Source organism: Lissotriton vulgaris, chromosome 6, assembly GCF_964263255.1.
Source record: "Lissotriton vulgaris chromosome 6, aLisVul1.2, whole genome shotgun sequence".
Lineage (NCBI taxonomy): Eukaryota > Metazoa > Chordata > Amphibia > Caudata > Salamandridae > Lissotriton > Lissotriton vulgaris.
The window spans coordinates 204,433,684-204,452,822 of NC_141694.1; the positions used below are offsets into that span (position 1 = coordinate 204,433,684).

Sequence of the window (19,139 nt, forward strand, 5' to 3'; positions counted from 1 at the left end):
GTTTGGCTGTATTGGAATGACAACATATATTGAAGAATACACATGTGTAAATTTACTAATGTCTATGTTTCCACTGCGCATCGGTGTAAGTTTCTACTTTTCTGCTATCCATCATTTCCAAGTATACATTTACTCCTAGGTGTAGGCTTACATGTCTTCACCAGGGGTGGAGCCTGCTAGAACAGAATTTGCAAATGCATAAATTACTAATAGTAACTGTAATCCCGTTGATGGAGCTCTATATATAGGAAAGTATAGGGAAACGTATTAAAGTTTACTAATCTTGGGGAAAAATATATTTTTTTTAATGAATATTATAAATGTAAGTTACTTTAAAAAATATTTGAAACCTATTATTAATAAGATATGACAATATGGCATATTAGCTAGAAAATTAAATGTGTATTGTAAGAAACTGGGTTATTGATTGAGGGGGTGTGAAACCCCTTCTCAAGCAACATCCATAATCCTTGACAGGGTGAACCGCAAAAGTTACTAAATTAACCTGCGCTTAACCCTCTGGAAACCTGGCACCAAAGCAGTCAGTATTAACTTAAAGGTACCGTTTAAATGCTTCCAATACCCAAAACAGTAACAAAGTGAAAACAAAGCACAAGAAAAGTCCCAAACCAGTTCAGTGGAGTAAATCAGCAGGCTATGTTGTCATCATTGGGGAGCCACTGGATGAAGCCTTGGCGAAGTTGTTGATGACGGGAAAAATCGCAAAGTGGGAAAAGATGGATGTCAAGGCCGAGGATGTCTTCATTAGGGAGCCTGGAGCCAGCTAGACCGGTGAAGGTTTTTTCTTTCGGACTTCGACAACTTTGTGGAAGCAAAATGAAGCCGCAAGCTGTAGTAGGAGAAGCCTATAGGAGGATTTCTCCTATCGCTGAGATGTCCCACTGAATCAAACTTGCTGCTGCAGAGAATAGTTTAGCAGGAGCTACGTGAAATGAGGCTGACCAGTGATGCATGTTGGATGGATCCGCTGGCAGGCAGGTCCTGGTCTTCTGTTAGTTCTTCTGGTACTTTTAGGAGAAAATCTTTCTAAGTTCCAAGTTTTAGGTTAGGCAGGAGCATCTCCTCTAACACCACTTCCAAGGGTCCAGGACCCCGGGGGCACCACTTGGGGAGTCGAGTTATCTTTTTTGTGTTTTGTTTTAAAGTTACAGTAATTAATTTTTTAGATGAATGTTATTTTTAAATGAAAATATTACATAACACATTTCTTAAATTTCTTGTGAATTATTTCATTTGTTTAGCAATTATGTTGGGTTGTTATTTGAAGTGCCTGTCACCATTTTCCAACCATATGGGAGCAGGGTGCAGGAACCCGTAAGTGTAAAGTGAGTGTGTGGGGTTTGACTTACTCCAAGCCAATGCTACATTTACTACTATTTGGTCACCTTTAGAGCTGTAGTAACTTTGAGTATGACTAATATTGAGTGTCCTCTTCCAAGAAATTGTTGTAATGTAACCCGGAATTGGCTTTCAGAGAAAACCTAGCCAAGAGTCCCCTTCATCACAGAAACAAAAAAGTAATGGACAATCTGTGTGCCTGCCCTAACGTCTTCCGAGTGTACAAACACCACCCAAAGCCAGAACTGTTACTATGAACAAACATTACATTGAATTGAACTATCAGGCCCCATCTTCTTCCTGGGTCAAGATATCTATTTGTGCTTTCTAAGCTCGAAGGAGACAACTGTTGCAGAACCGTTTAGGAGGAAGGTATGACCTAGAATGCCCAGACGCTTACTTTCCTTCTCAATCCTCATCCTGCCTATAATAGGAATTTACTTCAAAGTATTAGCAGGTGGATCTGGCTAACAAAGACGTGACATGTGTCAATGGCAGCAGGAAATACCTATTTCTAAAGGATGTCAAGTAAGCTTTCTAAGTCTGTTAATATTCTTGATCTGAAGTAAGAGGCACAGATAATAGGAATCAGCCTGCATCAATATCCATTCATACTTGATTATTTACTTGCTCTGATAACATATCCAGATCATGTGCACACAGTAGTAGCTACCCTAAAGTTGTAGTCACTTACATTACATTACCATGTCCCCAATAACACCTCTTGATAGGATTGCTGGGCATGTCAAACAATGTGAAGGGCTGTCCTCACACCCCACCAGCTGTCATGCTTCATCATAGGCAGCCCTTGCTCTCTAAAAAAACGGTTTGATGGAGAGCGGGCCTACACCTTAAGACAGGAGCCACTTCTAATCATTTAAGTGGGGGGCCTGCAAACATAGTTAAAAAACAATGTAGTACCCCGATTTGCATTTAATCGAAGGGTATACTACTTGGTATTAAAAATATGGGATGTGGGGATTAGGGGAACTTTTACCCCATTATCACTGTTATCGTCGTAAATAAACATTTTCATTTCAACTGTTAGTGAATTCATGCTTCAAATCATTTTAAATATAATCTGCTCTTCACTCTGACCATAGAAAACATGAGTTTCTAATATGTTATGGGAAGTGCTTTTGCTTTACTCCTATACCCAACGTCTACACTTTCTGTGATGTACACGGACATTTGCACACAGGCAGTTTATTTGCCAAATTGAAAGGTGTAGCAACTGAACACAAATGCTTGCCCTGTTAGGCAGAGCATATGTGGCTGAGGTATGATCATCAGGCTTCAGGTAATGCAAAGGGCAAAAGCACAAAGGCCCCATACATTCACAAAGATTTAACTGTGACAAACCCTTCTGGTACTATTGGCTTACTTCTAAATTCGAGCTATAGGTCAGGAATAGCTAAAATAGAAAGACATGGTAAAAGAGGACTTATTCTGAAACAAAATTACCATTATTCAAATGGGTGAAATGTGCAGAATAATCTTGTATAACTGATGCATATGTAAAATTCAAATGACCGTGAAGAGCTCACACCTTCCTGCACAAAAACAATCCTGAGAGGCGTTCTCCTCTTTCTATGGAAAGATCTAAACATGAGGGGATATTAAAATATTTCTCCTCAATAAGCCTTGTCTGGGGAGACGTAAGGGTTGGTGCTGGCCCAGATTTACGCAATTAAGTAAATCTGGGACAACATCAAAATCCATGGGTGCTGCTTCGGAAACCCCACTGCAACACCCATGAAAGACCTTGTTGATACAGTGTGAGGCAAGGCTGAGACTTGCGGTGTTTTGTCTTACTCCATATCTACGATACCATGCAAAGCCACGCAGAGTGACTTTGGGTCACCTCATAGATATAATTGAGAGGTTTACGCCACCGGAGCATCAACAAATTTGACACTCCGGCGACGCACGCCTCTCATAAATAATACCCTAGATGCCAGCAGTATGACGAGCATATCCATCTGTAGCACTACAGGCTACAAAGAGATAGCTATATGTTAAGTAACTGTGTGAAATTGGGTTACTGGTTGTGGGAGGTGGAATCTGTTCAAGCAACAACCACAATTCGTGTCAGGGTTAGGCACAAGCAATCCCTAAATTAACCTGTGCTCAACAGTTTGGCACAGAGCAGTCAGGCTTCATTTAGAGGCAATGTGTAAGGTATATATGCAGACCTTCAACCGTTAATATTCTGAAAATATAACACAAGAAAAATCCCACACCAACTTAGAAGGATAGAGAAAAATTTAATACATTAAAAAATATTAAAATGACAAAAAACTAATCAGTAGACCCAGAGTTATGATTTTTTAAAGATTTAAGTGTAAAATAACACCAAAAAAGCACAAAGCGGCAAACACTTCTGGTCATGCAAGATTTGGAGAATGTCACAACTTCAGGCCAACTCCAATTGAGCACAGGTCAGACACAGGCACCAGGTTAGTCCAGCTGAAAAGTTACCTTCTCAGTCCATTGCAAAGAGTCCCATTCGTGGTAGAGGGGTCAGAGAAGTGTTGCAGATGGTCATCACTGCAGCACAAAGGGCAGGCACAGTGTTGCTGCAGCTTGCAGATCCTTTTGTCAATGTGAGAGGTTGTGCTGGAGCTTCACAGTGACTCTCTCTGTGAGCAATTGATACTGTAGTGTGAAGGGTCAGACTGATGGAGCATCACATTGCCGGGCTGTGAGAGTGACAAGGATTGGAAGCCAACTGGCCTGTTTGTAGGCCCGAATAGCACATACACTCCTTTTTGGCTACACCAAGCGCCCAGGAGCTCCAAGGCACCACTTGGTTCTCAGGGGCTTTCTCCAACTGGAAATGGGAGATGATGCAGATGGTTGGAAGCCTGTTATGTCCCTGTGGCTCAGAACAGGAGGCCAGTATACTAGACCTTGGAGTCACTCTGGGTGTCCTAGGTTCAGGTGCATGTCCAAATCTCTCTGCTTCAGACATGAGGACGGCAGGGAAGAAATACAGCAAGGCATCAGACTAGCAAGGCAGTAGGTAATCAGGGCAGCAGTCCAGCAGTGTTTCAGAGTGATCACAGGTCCAGATGTGTACAGAGGAGTTGATGTCTGGGATCCAGCATTGATACTTGGTGCTTTCTTTAAAATAGGAAAAGTTTCTAGAGGTTTGCATTCATAGGCTTTTTGCCTTCCCTGCCCTTTCTACAGACTCACTACAGGTTGTATGCAGCCCTTCGTGGAGCCTCGACGCAGTCTAGTCAAATATAATTAGGCTTTGCCCAGCTCCGCTCTCACAGCTTGCCAATGATGGCCCATCCAGGTACACGTAAACTATATCTTGTGCCTGGCTGTCTAGTAGAAATAAACAAAGCTCAACTGCCAACTATACCCAGGCATGTGACCCAGACAAAGGTTGCAGGAAGTAGATGATTATGGTAGGAAACTGTCAACTTTCTAAAAGTGGCATTTTCAAAATGGTATTTTCTGGCTGCACCATAATGTAGGGATTTTCATTACAAATACAGGGGAGAGATAGGGCTTGCAGTAGTGAAATATGAATTTATGGGGTTTTCACTGCCAGGAAATAAAACATTTAAAAGTACTTGTCCAAGCTTTTTAAATACATTGCACCTTGACCTGTCCAGGGCCTACCCTAGGGTTTGCTTATATGTATTACGGTTTGGGCCTGGCAAAAGGCTTATTTTGCCAGATCAACTTGGCAGATTAAAACTGCACACACAGGCTGCAACTGTAGGCCTGAGACATGTTTAATGAGCTACTTAAGTGTCTGGCACAATCAGTGCTGCAGCTCCTTTAGTAGAATTTAATTTACAGGCCCTGGGTACATGTAGGCCCCCTTTACTAGAAACGTATTGTAAACTAAAAATGCCAAATGAGTATAAGCCAATTAAGCCATGTTTAAGGAGAGAGCACAAGCACTTTAGCCCTGGTTAGCAGTGGTATTGTGCACAAAGTCCAAAAGCCAGAAAATATGAATTCAGCAAAATAGAGGAGTGAAGGAAAATGGTTGTGGGGTAAACTATGCCAAGGATGCCAGGTGTTACAGTAACATTTTCCTTTCGAGTGCCAGGTGAGGTAGACTCAGAAAGAAATTGCAGTGAAAACTGATCCATTACTTTGGCGAAATAGACACCCTCCTTCAAAAACATTTGTGTAAACCTAGGAAAATTATTGGCTAGACATCTTTTACCACTGTAAGAAAATGAGTTGTTAGTCAGGGTCCATAACAAGGAATAAGTTCACCAACTTGTCAGGGTAAACACAATCTTGTCTACAGAAAATAGAGTTGCCCCTAGTAGCAGTTAGGGGTGGGCAGAACTTGCTTAGTTTCACTCTGCTGAGTTACATGAAAACCGTACGCGATTCCACGGAATTCAATGAATGGGCTGAAATCGACACGTTGCACTCCTTCCACTTATTTTTAGGGGCTGGAGCTCGTTCTGCACAAAAAGGTTGGCATGAGCACTACCACGCAGAACTCCAGAAGGTGCTGCCAACAAGATGATTTTGCTGCCGCTCAAGTAGGTTTTTTACTTGTGTGGTCATGACCGCCAGCGATTGCCCACATTGGGAAAATCTCACTGGGTCCCCTACTAGCACCCAAAAATCGTGCTAGGAGGTGGCAATTCTTGCTCTTTACCATTGGCAAGCCCCGAGTGAGAAAAAACGATGCCACGCAGAAATCGGCAGTACTATGGCGTTGTTCAGTTTCTAAAAATACATAGGTTCTGTACATTTGGACAACATAAACTAAGGGATTGGTGTCTAGACTGATTTCGGACATCCCCAAAGGATATGTTAGCCTTCGGACCAGCTAGCTCACAGTGCCACCATAAGCCCACTAACCTTACCAAGGAGAGAATTGTTTCTGGCAACTATCGAACATAACAACCCTTGATCCTTCAGGAATTGTGGAAACAGTATAGTTCTTTTCGCTCAGTCAATCGGGCTCACTTAGTCTCAGAGAGATACACAGAATAAACAATGGGGGCATTATCTATAAGCGGATTGGGCGAAACTCCGCCAGCTCCATTCTCGGAGCGGAATTTATCGCCCACCCCTAGTAGCAATGGCACCAATAAACATTCTAGCTTCCAGGGTTGTGATAAAATGGACCCTAAACTGAAGTTGGGGCTGACCGCGAAGCACCAGGAGGCTTGAAACCTACTACAAAAATCTAGTAAACAACTTTACATTTTGTCTTTTTTCCAGGAGACGGTTCAAAATTTATGCCCAACAAAGTCCTCACGTCAGCAGAAGCCTTTTATGCATTTTGGAACAATTTCTTTATTTAGTCTCTTTTTGTAGGTCACAAATCTGTAGCGGGACAAAACTGGAAGCTGTAGCTAGAAAGGTTGAACTAAAACCAGATACCCTAGCTGCAGAGGTACACTTAAGTCTTCTTATGTGAGGCAAGAAATCTGCACAAGAGCTACTTTGTTTTCAAGCTCACTGTGGGCATGCTTTAGGCCTGTAGCCTTAAATGGTTTCTCCTTGTCCTTTGGAGGTTGCAAATTTTCTTATTTGAAACATTTTTTTCTTTTGAAGTAGCTCCTTTTGGTCACTTACAAGATTCCAAGGTCCTCAGGCCAGCACTTAGGGCCTTATTATAAGTAGTAGTCCTAGGACTGCTGTACTTGAGGAGGCTGTCTGACCACCACCACCACTGTGGGTCCACCCACCACATTTTGACAGTGGGGGTTGGACCACCACAAGAGAATTGCGTCCGCTTAGATCTAATAACCTATGGCAGTGGCTCAGCGGAAAGGTGCAGGAATATGCTGGCTGAGTTCCATTTCCACCTCCAATTTCATGGTGGAGAGATCGCCATAAAAAGGGTGGCAGAGATGCAACTAAGAGGGTCCTAACAAGACCACCTGCCGCTCCTGGGCCTGGATTGCATGCAGGGGAGCAGATGTTGTGCCCCTGAAATTACACTCCCATTCCTGCACAGTATGACATGCACAACATGTGTCATTCCACACCGTACAGGGACATACTGCAGGCGCTGTTCTGGTAGAAGTCTGCTGTTAAGGCTCTCCCATAAGCCTAACACAGCCATAAGACCACCGCAGCACCACCCACCCACCTTTTATTCATCTCATAATCTGGTAGGCGGGTGCACTACATGCTTGGCACTCCTCCTACCAGGGCAGCAGTGGCTGTGCTGCAGGTGGACAATCAAACTCATAATAAGGCCCTTGGAATCCAGGACCCACTCCAGCAGAGGTCACCAGAATAGTTTAGTGAGGATCCACTTGCCGATGGCCAACTAGTCTCGTCAAGAAAAAGTATCTTGCAGCATTTGATGTCACTGTAACCACACATTAGGTCAGCCAAATGACCTTTGCAGTTACTTACAAATGGTAGAAATGGGAGCATTTGGAAGCAAATCCAGCTCTCCAGGACTCCACATAGGTGATGGACAGCAAATCCCTAACTCTTCTGAGAAGCCAGGGTGCAGTGCTATTTTTGTTCAATTCACTTGCCAGTGGGTTGCAGTGACTTATGAAGACTCCCTAACTAAACAGTAAATAAGTCCCAGGATAACTCTTCCCTCTTTATCAATGCATCAAGTTTGCGTTACTGCAAACTATCCAAAAGTGCACCATTCTCTCGGGAAAATCTAAGATGCTAGAATTGTTCTGTCCTTGAAAAAGTATACAGAATACATCCCTGCCCTGATAAGGACCATCCCATAAATACAGCTTTCTGGTCCCCCCTTTATGAAGGTTGAAACGTGTTGGCTCTTACCATTAAGAGATCCAGGGCAAACAAAGACAATAATGCGCCAAATATCAGGTGTCTTGAGCTGGAGTGTCCAAGCTCGAGAATAGAGTTTGAGAATAGTCTCTGACCGCTGCTGGATCACGACAGTAGACAATATTGAGGACAACAGGAAAAAGGTCCCAATATTAAACACAAAGGAGTAAGACTAACAAAGTCTAGATGAGAAGTATAATCTAATGTGAATTGAAGGTACCAATACAACTGTGTCTGATGTTGATATATATGTTTATGTGCAAATATTTGTCTGTGCTATTAGCGATATAGCATATGTATGTGTTGTAAATACTGTTAATTGTTTTTGCTACTAATTTCAGAAAAAACACTGAGGGTATGTTCAAAAAGATTTGGTGATATAAACCTTTAAAAAATACAAAAAGAAACTCAAAATAATTGGAGCCAAGAGTTAATAAAAAGACTACTGTGGCTTAAGTACAGTCAAATCTATGGGCTCAGAGGTATCTGTTTGTTTTAATATACTTTGAGAAAGTTGGCCTTTTCCTGTTTCAGCCATGTGGTGCCTGCAGCCTGTCTCCAGGTCACATGACTGGATGTTGGACTTTATATATTTCTCAATGGCAACCACACACAATTTGGCGGTTAGGTGTGCCTGGATAGGCCAACACTAGAAGGACTGGAGAAAGGAGCTGGGCACAGCCCCACTTACACTTGAATAGGATCTGTCCTGCCTCCACACAAAGGGCTGCATACACCTGGTAGTTAGACTAAAGCCAGGAGACGGAAGACAAGGCACCTCTGCACTACAAAGGCATGCCTCTAGAAGCTTCTTCCTAATTCAAAGGCACAACTGGGTAAAAATATTGGACCCCAGACATCAAGCTTTCAGTACACTTCTGGACCTGTGGATACTTTGCCAGAAGTAAGAACTGCTGTGCTGCTGAAAAGACTGCCACTCAGCTTTACTGCTGCTGTGAAGGAGCTGCAGCCCTGTTGTACTGACCTGCTGCCTGCAGTCCTCCTGCCTGGGTCAGAAGGGCTGGACCTGCATCTGTTGAATACAGGACCCCAGAGTGAGACCCCAGATTGACTCATAAGGTTAGTTGGCTGGCCTCCTGATTTGAGCTTCAGGGACAGACAACTCCAACAACCTCGACCCCAGCACCTGGACTCTGCTACCTTTGAATATGCCCTGCCACATGGTGTCACCCCAGTCCAGTACCCATGCAAGTTGGCCTAAGGTGCTCTACCAGCCTCTGTTGTTCCAGCAGAACTGACGCATCTCCTTTGCTGTGTGGTGCAATCTTGAGCAGAACCAACATATTGCCATTGCTGTGTGGGTCTTTGCCACTGGCAAGACCCACACTGCTTTGCAAGCCTCTTCATAACTTCTGCTACGTGACGCATCCTCAAAGCAGGTCTTCGCATACTGCATTGATGGCAGCCTTGCAGATGACGCCAGACTCTATATCGGTGTGTAGAAGGTCCTCGGAACCAGCGCATCACCAAGATCGCGTAACAAATCCTCGATACCGGACTTCGCATCGCAAGCTCTTTTCGATTGGATCATCAAGGACAACCCAGGACTTCACATAACAGCCTCACCGCATCTCCTTACAGACACATTGCTTCGGCTGCGCAACGCATCTTCGATGCAGATCCTCTCAACTGCCTGTAATTAAGGATTTAAGATGTTTGTATTTCCTTGTAGCTGTCCCGTCTTCCACTGTAAATTTGTAACTTATATTTCATGAATATATATATATTCGAGTAGCAGCATATCTCATAAGAAATGTCAGAGTTTCTTTGTAAAATAATTGTATGCTTTGTTCATCCTAGTGTGTTTATTCATCAATTTGAGTAGTAATCTGACACCCCTCTCTTCAATTTAGTTTAATCCTTGTTGCACTGTTAATTTATAACACATGTTACATAAGTAATTTCCTTCCATTCATTAGTCATGTGTACCTTTGCATTTCCACAACGTAGTTGTATCCTCTACAACACTTTTTACATAATAGAAGGAATCTGCCTAATGCTTGGAAAATGTTGAAGGAAGAATTTCTTAAATATATAGTAGCAATCAAAGTAGATAAAATGTCCATTGGTAAAAAAATATATATTCTGCTATGTTTCCTTGGTTCAGAATGTCAAGAAATGTTTTGAACTTTGCTAGAACAATCCCTGCTCATAGTGAGAAAAATATCAAAGAAAATAATGAGGACGTGACAAGACTTGTGGAATTTAAAAAAATCAATCAACTATACAGTTCTGCAATAGCAATTCACAGTATTATAAATCAACTGGCCCAAAAGAATACAGTTCAATGTCTGCATCAATAAATGTATAACATAATCATACATAGCTCGACAAGCAAGGAACAAGACCCATACAACGCAGATAACCCATTCCCAACATACATGTATATTCATCATTATACCCTTGCAGTTTATAGACCCTTGTACCCCTGCCACCCCCTCATCCTCTACTGAGTTACACTGTGTGATCCGATCTCCAACACCATTCGAGGTCTGCCTCCCAGTCAGCCACACTGGGGGGTGACAGCCCCCCAACAGTTGTGCTAAGCACCGCCGAATCCAGTGCAAGCCATATGTTTTGATATTGTGGCGAGGACTCTTTACCCAAGATAAGAAGGAGAAACCATTTAGCCTCCAAAGGGACCTCCAGTTCCACTACGTCGGACATTATTCGTATAATTCCTGTCCAATAACCTTGTATCAATGACAATCCCAGAACACATGGAAAAGGTCCCCTCCTGTCCACATCCTCGGTGACAGAGAGAGGTGTCAGCCCACCCCATTCGATGCAACAATGGTCTAGAGTTTTATGTCCTTTGTAGGATCTTCAATTGGACTAACCAAAAGAGGGATCTTATAGCCACCACCCTGGAACCCAGTGTTGTGCCTTCAACCCAATCATGTTGCTCCAACGTACCAAGGTCTTCCCCCCGTACCACTTTCAATGTCACCAGAGGATCTGGTGAGTTATTCACCATTTTTCAGTGAATGCTTGAGATAGCTTTGTCTGTCAGGGAATACACTAAAAAGCAATCTTCAAGGGAGGCTGCCTCAACCAACAGTAAAAAACCTTTCTCACAGAATTTGTTCGACTCTTTGGTATTTATATTTCTTGATGCTAACAACATCACATTCCACTATCTGAGCGTTTTTCAGGAGAATGGACTCCTCCTGGGAATGTCAGATTCGAAATTCATTGTGAATTTCAAAGATACTCTAAGGCATTATAGTCTAATGGATTACCATTTTCTCGTGCAAAATTCTGACAAGTCTGCTTTTGCGCATGCATTAATGTGAATTTGCACTTGTGAACTTTTTTCATCCTAGGGGCAAAACTCCCGTCGTAAAATCCGTTTTCTCTACACCCTTTTAATTTTGTGGGTGGTACGACCATTTTGCAAATTTGTGGGTGTTCACCGCTTTTTGTTGGAGCCTCCTGCCTGGAATACTCAGATCTTAATTCTTCTTCTAAGTCCAAGTACCTTAATTTCAAAGTGCAGCGGAATGGTTTGTGAATTATCTACTAAGGGCCTTATTTATGGGGTTTTGACATAGGGCAGCACACCCAAGTCACCTTGCTGTGCTACCATATGTCAAACTAAAAGGGCACAATGCACTACTTTATCTCATACAGTGCATTCCTGCCCTTTCCCTCAGCACTGGTGCCATTTCGACAGCTGAGCGGCAATGCAGGCACCCTTGCACCTGTGAAAGATGGCCTGTGTTGTCAGCAGGAACATTTTTATGCAGGAAGGTGCACCTTCCTGCACAAAAAAATTCCTGAGAGGCCTTTTCATCTCTCTATGGGAAAAGGGGAAGAAAAGAGGAGTAATTTCTCCTTGTTACACCTCACCTTGGGAGCCGTAAGGTTTTGGAGTCAATGTTTACATGCTCTTGTAAATCTTAGAACAGGTCAGAATTGAAATCAAAATGCCCGTGGAACGCCTACTGTGTGCAGAGTAAGGCAACGCGGCGATTACTTCATATCTATGAGGCCACTCAAAGCCACGCAAATTGGCTTTAAGTGGTCCCATAGATATGATTTCAAGGTTTGTACCGTGCAGTGTCACATAAAGTGACACTTCGGCTGTGCAAGGGGCTCAAAATGTGGCCCTTAATTTGCACCCATAATTCATATTACTGCGCACAAAGCTTATCTAGGGCCGCAAATATAATTTTGATTTGGGTCTTTTTTTGACCAAGGTTTTTCCAGCCCAGACTTCACATTCTTGTACACACTCATATACATCACACTTAAAAGGTATATTTTCGTAACACTGTATGGAGAACAGAATATTTAATTTACAAAGGCGAAATATTACTCACCTTTTCTGATAAGTGTCACAGTTACTGTGTCTGAGATAAGTTCACAAGTTCTATTGCAATGACATCGGTAGCTTGAGGTTTTACCCGAAGTCTCTATTGGGCAATGAGAAACATTTGTATCGAGTAAATACTCTAGGCAATTCTGATCAGGGAATATATGTCCTAGAATGAAATTAATATGATAGTAGTTAGTTCATGTATACACATACATTTGCATACATTTGCTTTGCGGAAAGGTATATTACCTACACCACAGAGCATATTACGAACGATGAACTGGCAGAATTGAAACTTCAAAGAGCTGGCAATGATAGGTCCTCGTCCTATTGTGGCTGCAATTAAGTGTAATGACTCACAGATTGGACTGAAATCCGTCTCTAACATATAAGTGCACCCATGCAAAATACTTACAAATTAATACTCAGTCTCGGTATTGAATGTTTGACTGTAATCGGTCCGTCTAGGACACTTCCTCTACCTCAGATACAGGGACGAAGTAAGTAATTAACACATATGTGCATGATAACTTCACTTTGAACAAATAGTTTAAATGCATGGATTTTTTGCCCCACCGGTAAAAATAACATATTTTGGAGTCCCCAAGTCCCCTTCCCAGGCAGATCAACTTTGCCCCTGATTACCCATTGCCTGTTATTTGAAATCTGCATGATGTCGAACAATATGGAATTGTACATTAAGCTTCACGCAAAATATGTCTATTAAATACCCCAAAATCCTTAAAATGATACAAGGTAGAGAGGGAGACAGAGTCAGGGTTAATGGTAGGCAGAGGGGTACAGAGTCTGAAGTAGAGAAACAGAGGCAAAACAGAGAAAAATGTTAATGGATAAGTTCTTAAATAGCCAGGGATGTGGGATGATTTATTCCTTCTTAAAAAACAGCACGCTGCGGTAGTAAGTGCTTTGGTTAATTTTAGCCTTATTAAAATAGCATCCTGATGTCCAGTCTTCCAACGTAGGCATTTGCTAATAATCAAGATCACTGGAGGAAGATTTGCATCTAATGAGGGCATAGTCAAGTCTTTTTAATTGCTCCACATTTTTTCATTTCAATGCATGATAGGCAGCTTTAGGCTGTTCTACCCTATTTCCTGTGATAATTTATTCAACAATAAAACACTTAAATTACATTATGCTGCCTTGCTTCGTAACAACCTCTCATTCAACATAAGTTGCAGCCTATCTTGATTTTTTAATAAATCTTTTTATTGAAACAGACATTGGTTTAAATAAACAATACAGAGGATTCAGCCAGTTTATATACCGCAACAGCGTACAGGAGGAGAAGGATTATATCATTACATAGGAGGGGAAGCTATGGGGTAAGAGGAACATTTTGTTCAACACAACAAGGCAGCATACAAATCTCTTCATGATAGCTATTGCAACGGCTCCAAATCCGGAACCACTTTTTAGGGCATCCCCTGGCAGCATACAGCGCTTTCTCTCTAAACATGCACCGATCAAGGTCCCTTTCCCAAGCCTCTAATGTGGGTGGTGTGGCAGCGCCCCATAATTGTGCAATATTTCTATTGGCAATCGTGAACCCCAGGATGGCCCATTCCGTTTGTGAGTGTTCAGGTCTGTGGGTTCCCATATGTTCAGGAGACACCGTCTCACCTCCGGATGGTGATGGATGCATAGCACTGGATATATTGTCTCCTGTACCGTGTGCCAGAAGGAGCTGACATGACTACACTCCCAACTGATGTGGAAGAACGTTCCCAGATGGCCACATATTTTTTTGCACTCCCCACTATTGGCTCTCCCCATAGGTATCAGTCGGGGCCCGGTAATATACAGTCTGGGAAGAATTGTTAGCTGTACTAGCCTAAGGCGCGCCGGAATGGCTACCACTCTAGAGGAAGACACTGCCTCCTGGCAGTCTTCATCATCTATCTCAATCCCATCACCCATCCATTTCTCCTGTAATACCTGGAGGAGATCTGTCATGTTCTTTATTAGTTGTTTGTATATTAAGGAAATTGTCTTGTCTGGTAAGTGGCCGTCCAAAATCCTGTCTTCTAAGGGCAAGGCCTCAGGAGGAGCCCCTCTCTTAGGTAGAAGTGGGTGAAGTGAGTTTAGGACCTTTGCATATCGAAAATATTCAGTGTAGGCCAGATCGTATTCCGTCTTCAGTGTAGTGAAGGAATTGACTCCTCCCTCTCCCAAAACGTCTTTGACTTGTAAAATGCCAATGAGGTCCCACCTGTCAAACCCTTTTGACCTCCATAGGCTACACAGGTTTTCAGAATCCCAAAATGGGGTTGCTAATGTCAATTTATGTTAGTAGCGCTGTGCCAAATTTGAACCGAGTGGTTGGTGGGGCCTGTCAGTGTGTATCGTTTAGGACGCGAATAGAAGGCCCAGTTGTAATTGCCTGCGGGCAGAAGCCATTTATCTATGGCATAGCCAGGGTCGTCACCGTGACCATAAGTGCCATATTTGACGGCTGCAAGAAGTGCTGCCCAGTAAAAATGTTTAATGTCAAGGAGGCTAATACCACAGTCGTACCAGTTCAAGGTCAACTTTTTAAGGAGGATGCGCTGTTGTCTGTCCCATAATAGGTCTCTCTGAAGGCCCCCCACCTCTCTGAAGTAATGAGCAGGACCAGGGTCCAGGGTTTCTGCAGTGCATAAAGAATTCTGGGCAAGAACATCATTTTAAATAGGGCAGCTCTGCCCAACAGGGAAAGGGGAAGCAATTTCCAGCTGGCAATGTCTTTTTTGAGTTTATGCAGGGGCGGAAGAAGATTTTGAGCGTAGTGGATTGAGGGACCGAGAGAGATAAAAATACCTAAATACTTAAAACCGACAGTGTTGATCTGAATTGGGCAGCCTTTTGGGGGGATTGGAAGATCCCCCTGAGAGTGAATAATAGGGATTTACACCAGTTGACAGTGAATACAGAAAATCTGCCGAACACTGTCAAAATGTCTAATACCCCTATTAGGGATTTTGTAGGGGAGGCCAAATAGAGTAAGATGTCGTCAGCGTAGAGTGAGATCCAGTCTTCCCAATCAGGGGACCATCTCAACCCTCGTATCATGGGGTCCTGTCAGATCCAAGCACCAGTGATTCTAGGACTAGGGCAAAAAGAAGAAGTGAGAGGGGGCATCCCTGACTGGTTCTACGACTGAAGGGGAACGTGGCCGACAGTGTATTGTTCACCACTACCTGAGCCAGGGATTCTTCGTATAAGAGATGCACCTATTGTATGTACTTTGGGCCAAATCCCATCCTTGGCTGCCCAGAGGTAGGGCCATTCAACAGTGCTGAATGCCATGGTTGCATTCATGGACTTTATCACAGCTGACTCTTGAATGGTTGGTGCCCTGCCCAACACCCCATTAATTCTACTCAGGTTCAGTGCCGTATTTCTGTGGGACATAAAGCCAGATTGATCTGGGTGTACTAGGCTACTTAATATTTTAAGCAGGCGGTTAGCTAAAAGCTTGGCCAGGATTTTTGGTTTGGTGTTCAGAAGAGAGATTGGCCTATATGAGGCACAGTCAGTCTTGGATTTCCTTTCTTTATGTATGGTGACTATGGTGGCTGTTCCTGGTTCCCTGGACTGTGTCCCATGCTTCCTAGATTCCTCAAACACCGCTTTTAGGTATGGTGCAAGTTTATCTGGCTATAACTTGTATAGCTCAATGGGGATACCATTTGGGCAAAGAGCCTTACCCGTTTTCAAAGCTTGAATTGCTTGCGCTATCTCATCTGTATTCAAGTCACTGTCCATGAAGTCACGGTCCTCTGGGGAGAGAGGAGGGAGCCTAATGTCCCGAAGCAGGTCCTGAGACTCCTCTTCAGTGTATGAGGTGACTGTCATGTATACCTTTTGAAAATGAGTGGCAAACCTATCTTCTCTTTCTTCAGGTTCATTGAGAGAGGTGACCCCTTCCACTTTGAGTTCAGGGACTATTCTGCTTGCCCAGTCTTTTTTGTCTAGCCATGCTATGAGCCTCCCCGCTTTGTCACCCAGGTCATAGATTCTACCTTGACACTCCCTGCCAAGAAGTTTGGCCTTGTCTGTGACCAGGGCCTTATTATCGTGCTGTTTCAGGCTCAATAAATGGAGCTTTTCCGGTATCACTCCAGTTTCCAGGTCACCCTCTAACCGATAAAGTTCGGCCTCAATAGCAAGGACTTCTTTCTGTTTATGTTCCTTTGTCCTTGAGATTAATAACAGGGCCTGACCCCGATTCATGGCCTTGAAAGCTTCCCTTAAGGACTGAGATGAGGACACCGACCCCACGTTTTTGGAGAAATAATCGTCCATGGCTTTAAGGAGGTTTTAACGGATTTTCGGGTCAGTTTCGGGCCACGGAGGTACCAGGGATTGATTGGAGCCAATCTACCCACCGTAACCTGATTAAGAACTATATGTATCCAAACTGGGGAGTGGTCGGAGTTCCCCCTGGCATGGTGTCTGATTTCATGTATGCAAGTGACTTGTGCCGCGGGGACCAAGCAGTAATCTAGACAGGAAAGGCTACGGTGTGCCCCGGAATGAAAGGTGTGTTGTATCTGGTCTGGGTGGTATACTCTTCACCCATCTAACAGACCCATACCGCCAAGAAAGTCGGGCATCCAGAGTGAAGAAGGTCCTATTTCCCTTGGGGGATATTGATCCAGTATGCCCGAGACTACTGCATTAAAGTCACCCCCAAGGACCAAGAGGCCATCCGCAATGGTGAGTAGGACTGAGCCCAAGTCCACAAATGTGGAGCCCTGCAAGCCCGGAGGTACATAGATGGACATAAATGTGATATATCGGCCCTCCCACATGCCCGAAACCCTGACATATCAGCCTCTCTCATCTGTCCAAATGGAGCCCACGGCTAGGGGGAGTGACTTTTTAACCATGATACCTACACCTCAGGAGCCGGACGTGAAACCTGCGTGGGCAACCATTTTGTACCTCCCTCTGTGCATTGCTTTACAAAGATTCCCAACCAGGTGCATCTCTTGTAGCAGGACAATATCTGGGGCCTGCCATTTGATATATTGAAGAACTGCGCTACGCTTGATCTTGTCCCCAAGTCCGTTTACATTCTAACTCAATATTTTAACATTTCTGCCCCCATGACGCTTATAGTTTAGGTTACAAGTTGCAATATCCTCTATGACAATAATGAAATAAAACACCGATGCAAAAACCATAACAACAAATGAACCCAAACCCCCAACCCAACAACCCCCTCACCTGCTGGCCTGCACTCTGGGCGTGAAACTGCCCATGGAAAACTTGCAGAGTGCCTGTTGCCCTACAGTGGACCTAAGAGTAGAAAAGAGACGGCTGTGGCATCCCGTTGTCCTGTTCCCACCCCCAAAATTAAGAACCATAATGTTCCCTAGGTGAGTCACACACCACCATTCTGGGTGCCGGCTGTCTGAGAGGAAGGTCCTCCCAAGACCCGGCCATTACAGGGCCTGTTACCTGTCTTAGATTGTCCCTGTGTAGTTCAGTGCTGGAGTATCATCCTGTCCATTTTGCCCCATCAGCCATGGGCCTGAGAGGCCGCCTCGCCCCCCCACGTTACAGTCTCATGGGGCACACTCTGTACGGTGTTCGTGCCAGAAAGCCGCCTCCTCAGGTTGCTCATAAAACCAGGTGTTTCCTTCTGCATTCACTCGAAGGCGCGCCGGGAAGCGCATGGAGTATTTCAGTCCCTTCTCTCTGAGTTTCTGTTTCACCATGGTGAATGAAATCCTCTGTCTCTGCACCCGTTGTGTGAAGTCCGGAAAAAAGAGATGTCTGCATTCTCATATCGGAGGGCAGTTCCCATTCTGGCATTCTGGGGGATTACATCCCTGTCATGGAAATCTAGTATTCTAGTCAGTATTGGGCATAGGGGGCTCCCAGCCTGGGACGGCCTCCAGGGATCCTGTGTGCCCTTTCAATTACAAAGAAGTTACTAAGGCCTTTGGGCTGTAGATGTTGTAGGATAAGGTCTTCCACAAAGAGGTCTGGAGTCTGCCCCTCAGCCTTTTCCGATACACCTGGATGCGCAGGTTACTGTGACGCAGGCGCCCTTCCTAGTCATCCAGCTTAAGCTCAGTAGTTTTGCGGAAAGATTGTAGGTCATGGATTTCCCCTTGCAACTGGCCGACATCTCCCACTAAACTAGACGAGGTAAGTTCCACCTGCTGGACCTTCTCATTAAGTTTGGTGAGGTCAGCTCGGAGCAGGTTGACCTCAATTGCGATGGTATCCATCCTGTGTTCCAATGATGTTTTAACACAGGTTATAGCATTCATAACATCTCTTAAGGTTAACTCTTGGTCATCCCCGCCTTGCTCATTGGAGGTGCTGCCCCTGGATTGTCGGAATTGGAGCACTTCTTTAGGGAGGGCGTATTGTTGTAAATGAATCTCAGACCCTAGTATAAATTTCCCGATTCATGCCCTTATATAGGTATACTTTATCATTTCCTTATATAGGCATTAAAATCATTACCATATTGGGCTTAACCATACAGCCCAAATACGGCATGGATACTTCCAATAAGCTCCAAGAATTAACAACGTTTTCTTGGAAAAACCTGCCTTCAGCAGCCCGGGACTTCCCCCTGCTTGAATATTAAGTTCTCCTAGAACTCCCAGCGTTTTCCAAGAAATGAGCTTTTGAGTGACGT

At 43.9% G+C, this 19,139-nt stretch overlaps 1 protein-coding gene across 1 annotated transcript in view; it reads right to left on the reverse strand.

The window, feature by feature from the left end:
• LOC147707025 (adhesion G protein-coupled receptor F5-like) overlaps positions 1 to 19,139 on the reverse strand; it is a 579,327-nt gene that overhangs the window by 259,766 nt on the left and 300,422 nt on the right. The window contains exon 8 of the mRNA XM_086925616.1: positions 12,477 to 12,618. Within this exon, the coding sequence (XP_086781742.1) occupies positions 12,477 to 12,618 (142 nt within the window). The remainder of the gene's footprint in view (positions 1 to 12,476; positions 12,619 to 19,139) is intronic.